Genomic DNA, 13,601 nt, shown 5'->3' with positions numbered 1-13,601 from the left:
GACTGGGTTTAAATATCATATGCACTTCTACAGGCATAATAATGTTTGGCTTAGTACAACCTTTTTCTAGAACGGTTCCAGTATAAAGACGTCATCTTTCAATAGGGGTTGGCCGAGCAAAGGGAGAGGTAGTCGAAACTCAAAGAACACGAACTGATATTGAATCGGACCTTTCGGGGCCATTCATTTCTATTTGTGGGTTTTTTTCACGGGTAACAATCATTGAAGCACCTTCCTATTCAATTTTTGAAGAAAGCTGCATTAATCCAAAACCCTCAACAAAAATGAGATTCGACTAGATGTTTTTTATTCAGCATTTGCGTGCACCTGTTCAAGAAAAATCGTTCTGTGGTTTAAAAATAACTTTTTCTTGATTTTTGTTTGTCTCAAATTGCACTTTATCTAATCAGAATTAATTATTTCTTTAATTGGAAATCAAAAGAGACATAACTAAGTGTGAGTCATTTCAATATGCATAAAATGCAACCTGCGTTAGTGTTTTAAATATGGTGGCTAAGCGATGGGTTCTTTTACGTAACTAAAGCAGTTTGTTTGTGTGTGGGTGTTCCCAAAAGCTGTAAGAAAAACTTGAATGCCTTCAGTATACCTCCAATGTTCAGGGGCCAGCAGTCCAAGCCATGTTCTGGGAGGACATCACCGATATTATATTAAGGTGAGAACAATTAAATATTTCTTGTGTTTTTCATAGATTTTAATATGCATGGAGTTTAAATGGGCTGCATCGTGCAGAAAATAAAATACCATGTGTGCAAGACTGTAAATAACTGTCAAAAGCGATAGTATCGAAATGTTTTTAAATATTACGACCGATCACAAGCAGATACCTTCTCGGTTTAGGGTGGAAATTATTGATGCAAATGCAAGAGTTCTTGTAATATTTTAGGTGTAACATGCAAATCAAATAACAAAGGGTGTATTGTACTAAGAAATTGTACGGTCTAAAAACTATACATGTTTCTCAGAAAATGCTACGAAACTATCTTCTATGCATGTAATATGATATATAGACACAGGTCTTTATTATTCCAATGATCAATATTTTATCTAGATAGCACCATTTCCTACATGCTTTATTTGTATATTTTTCAATGAAGATAATCATAAATAATTGAGTTAATGTTCCTGTATTTTATAGACAACACCTTTTCTTCATGTTGCGTTCGATTTGCATTTCATATAAAGCTTCCTTAATTGATTAACAGTGCCCAAACTTTTTTTCTCAATAAAGAAATCTATCTTTCTCTAAATGTGTATATGATTTTAAATCACCCTTGTTTACTTGCATCAATTACCACTTGCTTATTAGAGTATTTAAAATCCGAAGTAAAGTTTGAATCATACGAACAGTTGTAAAAAAGTTACATGTATCTTCAAATAGTTCAAGTGGAGATTTCAATTGGTTGTCCAAAAATAAAACTAAAAAACTTCTTCTCTCACAATCATTGATTTCTATTTCATTAATCTTTATTTGGTGTATTCTAAAGATTTTTAAACTGTTTGATTTCATTGTTGATAAAAATTCAGTATTTCTCATTGGTTTTGCGACTAGGAAACACCGAGTCCAACACTTATTTTACCATGATGTAATAAAAAGTTAAAAATAAAAATAATGCCAAAACAGTCATAGCCTTTACATGACTACAAGCATTATACGAAAGAAACATAACAAATTATTTTTTGTAAGTTGCTAGAATTGGTCCATTTAAAAATATGTTTATATAAATACAGTAGACAAAACATTTTTGTATTCTGTGATAGCTTGATATCTGGGTGATATGGTGATTTTAAAACATCCTTAGAAAAAAAAGAGAGAAATTTACTTTATCAAAATACTAGGAAACAGTTCTAATTGAAATATTGTTATGTCAGTTTTCGACAATAATTATATCTATCTTTAAACACCGATGTTCCCAAATTAATGTTTCTGTACCAATACCAACATCCAACAGAACAATCTGTTTTTATACACATGTAGTATACAATATTTCTTACAACAATAAAGGAATATATGATTGTAACCACATCCTAATTAATAGTTACATTTCCAAGTGTGTCTGTTAATGTTTTCAAACCTTTTTAAAAATTTATGTAATGCATAAAAAAATTAATATCTTCTGTCTGTATTGCGATTTGTATGAATTACTAGCATTAAAGATAATATAAAATATTGATAGTTCGAACAATTATTTTATTATGATTTCAATACAGTATGAAGTTGAACACATGTAGTGACTATAAAAGAAATATCTATGTCAAAGTTTAAAAAAAAACTTGCTTTACTGATGGCTTCAAATGCCAGTGCATAATGAACTCAACAGCAGATGTTATGATTATTACAACATTTTGGAGTAATCAAGTTATAACGCAAATAAAACAAGTACTAGTAATGCCATCTTTCCAAACCTTTCTAACAAATAGATATACATAAAACGTCTCATACAAAAGTTAAAAAGTAGGGGTCATATAAAAAAAAAATTGAGATATGACATGAAATAAACTAATTTTTTGCAAAAATTGGAGTTAATCTTTTTCTTGACTTCTATGGGATATAAGCTAAATATGCCAAATTATATCGATAGAAATATCAAAATATTGTTCAGATATGTTTTTAGACCAACATGAATATATCATAATACACAAACTATCTGGAAGTTTGTTCTGCGCTGAAAATTAGGGAGCTAAAATAACGATACTCTAAAACTATTCGGTTATAAAAATTGTTCATTTTCTTCTTGAAAACCTTACGCCACAAAATATAGTCCCTTACTAAACTCTGTCAATATGTAATTTTTATTTAACAATCTTATTCATATGGTTTATCTGATATATATATACAAATAGAATTAATACGTGATGCAGAATTTTGAGACAAGAGGCGACATGAAATAGTTACCCAAAAGGAGAGAAACAAATCTCTTTACTTCACACAAATAATTGTATTGAACACATGATTATGCATTTTAAATAAATACTTGCATAAAATATGACTTACATCAAAGTTTCAAACATTAGCAATTAAAACGTATTTGTCATCATTTTAAGAATTATTACTGAGTATATATTTTATATACAAATACAAATAAACAATAAGTAATGATTAAAGCAGTTGCGGTGGTTATCATGAAAATAAGTTCCAATGAAAATAAAAATAATGTCCATATATACAAAAGTGTGGGTCAAAATCAGGGGATGGTCAGAGAACCACGTATATAGAACCATAGAACCAGACGCTTGGTGTTTTGGCCTACTAATGGCGAACCTTTTGTTGTTAATCGACGCAAAAACGATGCAAAGTTTAAAGTGAAACAGTGAAAGTAACCTTATTAGAAACTGTCACCGAAAGATTTAAATTTGCATCATGATGGGCGCTAAATAGCATAATCTTGTTTTCTTACTGATGTGAATCTTTGGCTTGGTCCTCGCCAGGAACTAGTTCTTGAGGTGCAGTCAGTGCTTTTCCTGGTCTGGCACGCTCTACAATAGGTTGAAGGCCACGGGACGACACCCATCTTAATTAATAGGCACCTGAAAAAAAATAACAAAATAACAATAAATCTAAAAATGTGTTCAAAATAAACACGTAAAGGAGAAAACCTCGAGATACTTATGCACCAAAGTCAGACCATACATAACACGGGAGTTTGACACTTGACGGGAAGCTACACGAGCTGACCCGAACTTGTTTGCAAAAAGTCTGGAAGTCAAAGAGAGCGGCAACAGTTGCCAAGACTTCGCATGATAAAGTGGTTTTATTACTTTTGACCTGATACAATGATATCGCTCATAATATATTGTTTATGTAATAACTCTCAACCTACTGACAATTATTATCAAAAATTGCAAATGCACTGGTTTTTCTTTCATTTGAAGTGAGTTTTTTTTTAATTCAATGTTATTTATTGTGTTTATTTAACTTAATTTATAATTGCTACAGCTTTCAAAGATTTATTTTTAATATATTCTCTTGAAGAATGTGCACGATAGCACATATACAATAAGATAGCTAGAAACGTCATAGAAAAATTCTATCTTTTTTAACTGTGTCCTTCAATTCAGTATAAACACAATACATGTAGATTTACGCAAAATGTTCCTCTTATAAACAAGTTTATCTATACCCCCTACCGGTATAATAAAAAGAGATAGTTTCATTTAAAATAGAATTACTTAATCTTGAAAAATGATAGACTTCAATTCAATCCAACGTCGTTAAAAATACATTAGTTTTTAAGGATGTCAAAATACCCTGTTCTATAGGTATATCAATAAGTATATAAGAAGCTACTGTCTGTCAGTGACCCGATGGCTATCAGTCATTTCGACCCCTCCGATTCTTAGTATGCTTCCCCTCGCTACTGGAGACCCGCCTACAGACTTCTGCCGCGACACAAAGACATTCTTGACTCGAGTGTTAACTATCCTCTATAATGACTCGGATATATATATGGATTACTACGCCCACACGGCTAGCTTATCCAAATTTTTTTTTTTTTTTTTTTTTTTTTTTTTTACAAATGTGTCTCTTATGTGTGATACAGATTAGCTGAATGACAAACTCTCAATTACTGTCTGTTCTTCTGTGAACATTCAAGGAATCTTGAGAAAATGTTAACTTAATGATAATCGCGATGGGTTCGAACATATGTTGATCCGGTCCATTTATTGATTTCAATACTTTAAATGTTGTATCTTTTCCAAACTATCAAATATCCACGCTTCTATATATTGATTGTCTTATTGATGTGTGCATCAATAATTGGACTATTCAAGTTTAAAACTTGTGAACAATCATTTTGAACAACATGTATTTCATATAAGATATTTCAATTCATTATAGAATTGGAAAAAGTCGCTGTTTAACAAGAATGATTAGCTATGATATCATTTTAATACATAGCATGAAGTCAAATTTCCAAAAAAAAAAAATATTAATCACACTTTTTTTAAAGAAATTTTTGTTGTATCTGTTGCTTTTGAAACAGATGTCTGTTCTATAATTATTTTTTTTTAATTCAAAAATCGATTTGATGTGTCTTTTTGCCATTGATCATAAAGTATATTGGGGCCAAAAGAAAGTCTCAATACAAGCACTGGTCTATTGAGAAGTTTCTGTAAGATAATTACCAACAGACAATCAATCAATAGCAATTCTTGCATTTTGGCAGTACATGCAAATATGCAAAGTATCTTTATTTCCATACAAACCGCACAGAAAAGTTTTGCTGCTTGAATTCGTTTCTACAAAAGAAAGAAAACTTCGCATATCGGGGGAAATACCTTTTAAAATCTATTTAGTATCTTTTAAAATTTAATTGACTGAAAGTTTTTTTTTTAAATGGACAGCGATACATTTGAATAAATATCAAGTTAATGAGATGAATGAGCCTATTTTAAGTAAACGTAAGTAAACATATTTAATAACTTTCATGACCGTGTGCCAACCATGTCGTTGTTTAGATTCTAAACACGTTACGAGTGATTATTTCGTTCAGCCATGTTTGGCCTTTTGCGGCGTTATGGGATTGTTTAAATCTAGGTCGTTGTTGGAGACATAATTGGTGTAGCAATCGGTACTTTTTCTTAGAAATGCAGCCCTTTGTCAGTCATAAGAAATAAAAATATGTACAACATTTACTGCAAAAATACTTTTAAAACTTTTTATCTAAAGGGGCTATAACTCTTCGATAAAAAGGAGCAATAAACGAAACAGAATTACTTGAAATACCTCATGCAAACACTTGAACCAATCAGACTTTTCTTTTTGTATATTTATACATGTGCATCACGTAACACTATATATATGTTTTGAGGGAAATATGGTAATTCCGTTGATAGCTAATTAACGGTGGTGCTACTGTCATGGAATGTACAAAAATTATGATACATTGCCTGTTTGACACTTGTACAATGTCAGACGCACGAATTTCAGTATTGTTTGATTTGATTTTTACTGTAATTTTAAGAGATATTTTTGTTTGAGAATCTCACAAACTAAAGTACAAAAACATTAAAAGTAGAAAGTATTTTTATAGCACGGTCTCCGATAAAATTCAAGACATGCAATTATGCGCGATTAGTCTAGTTGTTGTGCTCGAAACAAATAGTGCATGGTGTCACCTGAAAATAAAGATCTCAAGGTGAAACCCTTCATGTTTTCATAACCCTGCATGATTTGCAGTGTGCCGAGCATCGCATATCTTGCTCATATGTACATTATAAATAGGTCTTTTTTAAATCTTTTATCGAATGTCAATTTAAAGTAAACATCTGACAATGCAAAACTTTTCATAAATTTTCATAAATTTTGACATGCGATATCAGAGTTCTAGTTCTACATCTCTCAATTACCTATTTAGCTCTTTTTTCCAATATCATGTGACGTTTTGTAGAAAAAAATCTACGGATATTTCATTTTAACCACATGATTTGATTTGAAGGAGAACTAATGCATTGTCTTATATGTGGATGTAATCTTGCGTCTTATATACCGAAATAATTTCATCCTATTTAATATTTAATGCAACAGTTTGGTCGACTGAACAAGACATTAATGGAGATAGATTCACCCGCCGTATCCATGTTACGTGATATGGTGAGAATATGACGACTTTGTAAATTATTGCAAATTAGCATTTTTGAATTATTTCTTTTTCTTTTTTTTTTGGTTGAAGTTTTTTTTTTTTGAAGATTTTCTTTCTCCCCGACCAGTTTTCTTTACATTTTTGTTGCCGGTGAAACATAATTGTGAGACATTTGAAGAAAATAAAATCAGGATAAATCTCCCCATGCATTCTAATTATTGTATATACTTGTGATATTTCGTCTATTGTGAACATGCATTGTAGGAAGACAGAATTTCTCATTGTAAAAAAGCAAACGGTTAGACCCAGGTATACAAATAAAGTTCACACAATCATTTTTGTGGCAAGTTCATTTCATTCCATTTCTTATCACACAATATTGTATATATTAAACTAATTTCTTTCATTTGTTGTGATATGTGTATGTTATACAGTTTTCAAATTTGATTCACATTAAACCCTTATACAAAGTATCCCTATTCATTGTAAAAACAGGATGTTGATTAAAATCTTGATTCAGTATTCAGATTCTCTGATTACTGTTTTTTTTTCTTCTGATGTATGTGTTAGAGACGGATACATGTACACTTTTAAGAAAAGAACATAATTATGTGTGCCTGGAAATTTTTATATTGTGCGAAGTGTTCATATATAACTATAAGAGTTATGTAAAATATGAACAGCAAACAAACAAAGCAAACATGACCCACGACCCCTCCCCCCAAAAATCAAGGGAGAAAAAAGCAATCTATAAGAAAGATCAATTGCATGCACAAAAAGTCTTAACCCTTCAGTCGTTCTGCGTTTTATCTTTAAAAATCAAACAAGAAAGTTCGACAGTGACTAATGATGTCGCATGAAGGTTTTTGATAAAATTTAAGATATTTAAAATCATTATGTATATCTCTTTGCTCTACAGTAAGACCTGTGAAATCCGGGGAAAACGTATCTACGTACACTTTATTAATTTGTTAGATTTTTTCAGTCAGGAAATATACATGGATGATTCAGCGAACCTCTGTTTTCAGAAAGACTTAACGATACGGTTTGAGTGGTTATTAGGCGCGCTTCCTATAATCAAACAATACGCGTAGGTATTATATACGCGGATGCGTAAATTACCTCACTAAAATTATGGTCTTTCTTATTGTTTGGTTTGAACATATTTTATATATAATAGGATCGGGCACAAGTTCTGTAAACTTAAAAACGCCCTCTCATGTGAAATGTTGACACAAAATTTACACTTTTACGAGAAAAAAAGACCCAATATCATATACTAGTATTCTTTTTTATATATATATATATATATAATACATGCATCAATAAGTACTTTTACAGAAGGAAGCAGGCTTTACAGATATATATCCACACTATATACATAAGTTGTATAATTCGTACGTATTAAAAATTGCATTTAGCTCATCATATGAACAAATGTAACCTGATGATTCAGCATGGATAGATGGTTTATATTGGCTGATCAAATAGGTCAGCTAATTATTTTACTTGAAAATAGACCCCTGTTTGTTTGTACCACTGAAAATAAAGATAGCCTTTATGCTATATAGTCTGCCTTGCAAGATATGTTAGCACTTTATTGAGAATGATTACACGGCGGAACTAGGAATTGAGTTTCGTGACTTCTAAAGCAAGATGTGTTGCGTGTATCGGTCTTTACTCAGAAATTGCATGCTACATGTAATTATGTAAGGATGAATTTTATGAGTAATACAAAATATGATCTCAAATGTTAAATTTCATCTTGTAGGGTTAGAATGTTTCAAACTATCTATAAGTACATAAATATATGTCCTTGAAAAAAAATCTAAATTGGTGAAGGCTTTATTTTGAAAGGGGATATTTTGATCCCTTTAAAACATCTAATTATCTAGATGAAATCTAGCATATTTTAAAACAGAGATATTTAGTTTTAAATCAAGGCCTTCTTTTACAACTTGTACTTGGGCGAACTTTTAATGTCTATCATGTTCCTCCTAAGGTTTACGTTCACGTTGTATATTAGATTAATCGTAATATTCAATACAATGTCCCTTATTTGAAAATCAAGTCAAAATGCAAAGGAAGATGGTACTGCCTGAAGACTTTATTGGCTTTTAGATAATGAACATGACATCCATTTACGGCCTCTGCGAGTGCATATGTTAATTTTGTTTTTCTCAATTTAAGGTTGTATTGTTTTCAAAGAATTAAAAAAAAAATCTTTATTCAAAAATTGTTTGAAAACCAAAATAGTGAGGCGTTCACTTGTTTGCTTTAAGTGCAAGTTTCCATTTCCAAAAAAAATAAAATTTCACACGAAAGAACTTCATAAACGCCATAACCGCGATACGTGATCGAAAATGGATCAAAGTATTCCAAGTTGGAAATTGCACTTGTCTGAAATTGGACCGAAAACAAAGGGCATCAAGTTAGCAATAAGTGAACAAAGACCAGCATACATTGTATATAAAAAGCAACTCTGTAGGTCAGCAAGTATCCGTGTGTATATATGTCGTTCATTCTTTTCACTGTAGACTTTACGGCCCATCAGTATTCATGTAGATACAATACATATTTCATACATATATTGTATAAATACAAGTTAAAATCAACAAGTTAGTGTCCTTTCCGATATATTTCATTTAATCAAATGAAATATTCAACATGAAAGTAGTCATGTTGTATAATATTTTATTTGATAAAATGAGACACAAGTAAACGCAATACCGTTAGTAATTATATAGGCCAGCAAGCAATGCGTTGTTACGTATTAAATAGGTTAATGAATAAGCCAGCAAAGGATAAAGCAACTGAGTACTAATGGATACATGGATCAAGTTTTTCCCTGCATTGGTTGCTATCTTATTACACGTAAGATCTACGAAAGGAAGCATTTCACTGTTTAAAATCTCTCTTCTTGAATATTGATTGATTATTCATATGAAGTAAGCAAAAGATATAACTATTTTTGGTGAAGGAAGAGCGCCAAGTTTCCAAAAGCAGAAGAAATTGCTACGGACATTGCTAAATAATGCGCTGTAGGCAGTTGAAGGAATGTTTAAAATCTTCATATGCGTACGGACAGCATCAAATATCTGTTGACGAAAACTTAACATTGATTGCAAGCATATTAAGAGAAACGTGTATCTAAAAATGTTGTAATATACAAACGTTGATCTTGACGTACAATGTATCTCTGACACAGTTAAATAACTTGCCCGGGCCGTGATGAATAGATATTTTTAACGTTTTAGACAGGAAAAGTTTAATACATGTACAATCATTTGACATGTACTTGCACATGAATAATTAGGAACTATATGACTTTATTTCATTTCAAAATTTACAAACCTATTTTCAGAATGGGATTTTGAAAAACACGGCTACCGTATCATTTAATGGATTTAACGGTAGTGATTTTGGGTATTATGGTCATCTTCCCCGTCCGTGAAACGCTCACTGTCACCCGACATCTGGGTCGAGTTTTATTGTGTTTAGCCTTGAGATTTGGACAATTTATCAGGTATACCGGTTGACTTGAGAAACTGTGTTTATTTTGCCAATCGTTTGAAATCCCATTTTCATTTTACTGTGCTTTGTTAAGAAAATGTAGAAACAGTTGGCAATACATATAGATGTGTTATTTTCTGGGGCATGAACAAGATTAAAGGAGCGAGGGGAAATAAGGAGACTGAGAAAAACAGACAGCGAGGGACTTGAACAGGTGCGCGCTCCTATACTGCTTCCTCAGAGTCTGTCAAAAAAACACCAAACGGACAAGTTATAGACAAGGACTAGTATAGGAATCCTGGGTGGTCAACAAACCAGTACCATCAGATTTTTTTTTAATGATATTTTTAATATGATATTTTGGTCTGTAACCTATAAGTTATAGTAAACAAAAGATCCAAATATTGTAGCTTTAAAACTTAGTCCTTTATATTTTTATACAAAGCTCTTCATATCAAGAAGTTCATTGTAGTCTAATAGAAATTCCCGCTTTCATAATGGACAACGACGTCCTATAGCTGCTCTGACAGTACCCCTAAATCTTCTTTATAATCAAAGTGATTATGAAAGAGAGGTTATAATGTTCTCTTTTTTTTCTTTTCGTAAGAACTGTTAATTGATTAGCCTTGTTCTTTACTTATACCCTTATATGGATATCAGATCTAAGCCGCAATAATGAGCTATGATTCTTTTATACCTCATGTGTTTCGATCTTTGAACGATCAAGAATTTCTCTTGAAGTTTAACGTTCCTTGTTTGATTGCTTTATGTGAAAGTACGAGTGGCACAGTACATACCAATATGTCAGTTACAAAACTGATAATTATTATTCAGGATGTATAAATGACAATAATTTAAAAAAAAATGATATTCGATAACTGCAAATCCCTGCTTTATATGTATTTATGTGCTATTTTCTAATACAAGCAATATACGTAATTCTTAAGAAAAAAACTGCGAAGTCTGTAACCAAAGGTTGTGACCTTGAAATACTTTATGTCAAGGGTTATAAATGAGCAAACCAGTCAGAAAAGGCAGCGAGGTAATTACTGGGGAGTAAGTAAACAGAGAGGGAGGGTTCTAAGAGATCGGTTCGTGGGACTTCGACCCACTCAGTCATACCCTCCACAGTTTGTCAGGGGACACTTCTTGCAATGTTTGCTTCCATCGCAGGAACCATTGAAATATTTAAATATAGATCGGGTTTGTTGTTCTGATTGCTCTTAACCTAAAAGTAGGTTGAGGCCGATGTCAATTTCAATCATCAACTGCTCCTGACTGAACCTGACTATTGATATTTTGTATACTGCGGTGTTCTGTTTTGTTTGCTTTGCATATGGGTGGCAAGTCTTGTGTCCTCGTTACATAAACGGTCCATTTAACAAGAAAAAAAACCTTTTCTTTCATAACTGAATTCAGATGTAAATAGTAGTTGATACTGATCAAGCTGGATAATTATGTTTTTGACTGGCGATGGCAATCGGTGTGTTAGAATTGTAACTCGTCTGCATTGAGGTTCCATGTACTTTTTGTTGCAGAATAACCTCAAACTGTTTGATGAAAGCCGATTCATACTTGTGTTTAAACTGTGTTTTACCTAAGCAAACAATGTTCGTAAAAATCTTTGAAAATCAATTTCTCCTTATTCTGATAGTCCCTGTTTTTACAAGTCATTGACTGTTTATCTTACATGTACGTGTGTGTAAATGGACAACCTTACAAAATGTTCATTGCTCAAGCCATACAACCAGTCTAGTTGGTGAATAGTTTACGCACCCCTTTTACCCTTTTCCATAAAAGAGATTTTCAATCAAAAGTAAATACGCGAATAAGTTTGTAGTATTGCATTAAAAAATTCTTCTTAATTAAATATATCTAAATACAACTGATCACTTGGCTTTTTAGCTTGAAACTTCTAAAACACGTACTGTATATACATGCTTATTACCACTCCATTTCTTGAATTTTGTTGTCAATAATAGTCTTAATTTATCTTTGTCTTGATTTGTAATATTTTTTATAATATCTTACATTGTCACAATTTTGAACGTTTTACGAAACATAATCCACGTATTTCCCCACCTGTTTCATAAAATATATGGAGCCTGGAGGGTCATAAACGGAAAGGCAAATCAATTCCTACAAAAAATGTGACTTGCGTGCTCAAACAAAATGAAGGTTAACTTTGGATATTTTGTTGAAAAGTGGCAATTAAAAACTAAACTTATTTTGATTAACACATTTTCTACAAAACACACACACACACAAAATTAATATATTCTAATAGACTTCTAAAAGTACATGTGTTCTCAATAATTTATAAGTTAACTCTAGATTTGGGCGAGGTTATAAGCATTATGATCACGCTTATTACTCCTGTATTTAAAAATTATATATATTAAGAAATCCTGTGCGGAATCTCTGAGTAAAAGACCATAAGAAGATTAGTCTTTGGAATGAGTCAACAATGGTTATTCAACATTGGGTGAAGGGCCACCACCCAGCGACTAAACACTCTCACTTGGGGAGTACCTATGGGGTGAATGGGCACAGCTTTAACGGCTTCTGAAATACCCGCTCATAAAATTTAAAAAAGAAGAAGAAAGAAGTCAACATGAAAAAGTTTTAACGGTCCCCACAAAAGTTGATTGATTTGTGTTTCCCCCTCTTATTTTACTGGAATTTTTGATGGCTTTTATCCCTGAACGCGACCTCACACTCTGGGTTCCTTACTACTGGGCCATTATAATAAACCATTGAACCAAAACCATTAAATTTAAACCACGGCGACGTAAGTGTATTCAACAATTTCTTCACAATACATTGAATAAACGACAGAAGAATTGTAAAGAGGCCATAGACACTGAAGAACATTTCTCATAACGAAAGACTTTGTCCAAACATCTTCTTGTTAGCTCAGAAATCTTTCTACAATGAATATTTTTCCTGCCCGTTAAAGGCTTCTGGCAGTTGTGCTTAGCATGCGCGATCCGTTTTGTTCATGAATTCTAACGTTCGTACCAAAGCGATCAGTCTTGTACACATGAATGGGCAATTCACAGAAGCGCATTAACAACGCCGACTTGATCGACGTCGTTGTATTGGGACGATTGTATGAAACTAGTTTCAATATAGTGTGTTTAAAACTGGCGAGACTCGAAACTTGAAAGACAAGTTTGTCAGGATTTTGGAATATAGAATGAGCCGCGATTCTAGTTCGGGCCAGGACACACTGAACAATAATCACTCGAGGTAGGTACTCACTTCTCACTATAATCCGAGAGTTGATACTGGAAACCTCAGTCTTGTTATTGGATATAGCATGTAGAACGGTCAGGTGCGCATATATATTGTTTGTAAAAGTTTTACATTGCTGGAAATAGTGAAGGTTTTTTTCTTATTTCTGATGTGATATACGAAATGTATTGCTCACAGGAGAATTAAAGTTTACTACATTGATGAAAAATCGATGTTGTTTTGACAACG

General features: G+C 32.2%; 1 protein-coding gene across 2 annotated transcripts in view; it reads left to right on the top strand.

Annotated features, from left to right (window-relative positions):
- The first annotated feature begins 524 nt into the window (after positions 1–524).
- The window catches only part of LOC128166245 (grainyhead-like protein 1 homolog), a 31,834-nt gene continuing 18,757 nt past the window's right edge, over positions 525–13,601 (top strand). The window contains exon 1 of one of the 2 annotated variants that reach the window (XM_052831278.1): positions 525–673. In XM_052831278.1, the coding sequence (XP_052687238.1) occupies positions 639–673 (35 nt within the window). In that variant the 5' untranslated portion in view covers positions 525–638. Of the gene's footprint in view, positions 674–12,949; positions 13,368–13,601 lie in introns of those variants that run through there. The other variant, XM_052831277.1, reaches the window with a different exon arrangement.

This window comes from Crassostrea angulata, chromosome 10 (assembly GCF_025612915.1).
Source record: "Crassostrea angulata isolate pt1a10 chromosome 10, ASM2561291v2, whole genome shotgun sequence".
NCBI lineage: Eukaryota > Metazoa > Mollusca > Bivalvia > Ostreida > Ostreidae > Magallana > Magallana angulata.
This window is presented reverse-complemented; position numbering and strand designations above follow the sequence as displayed.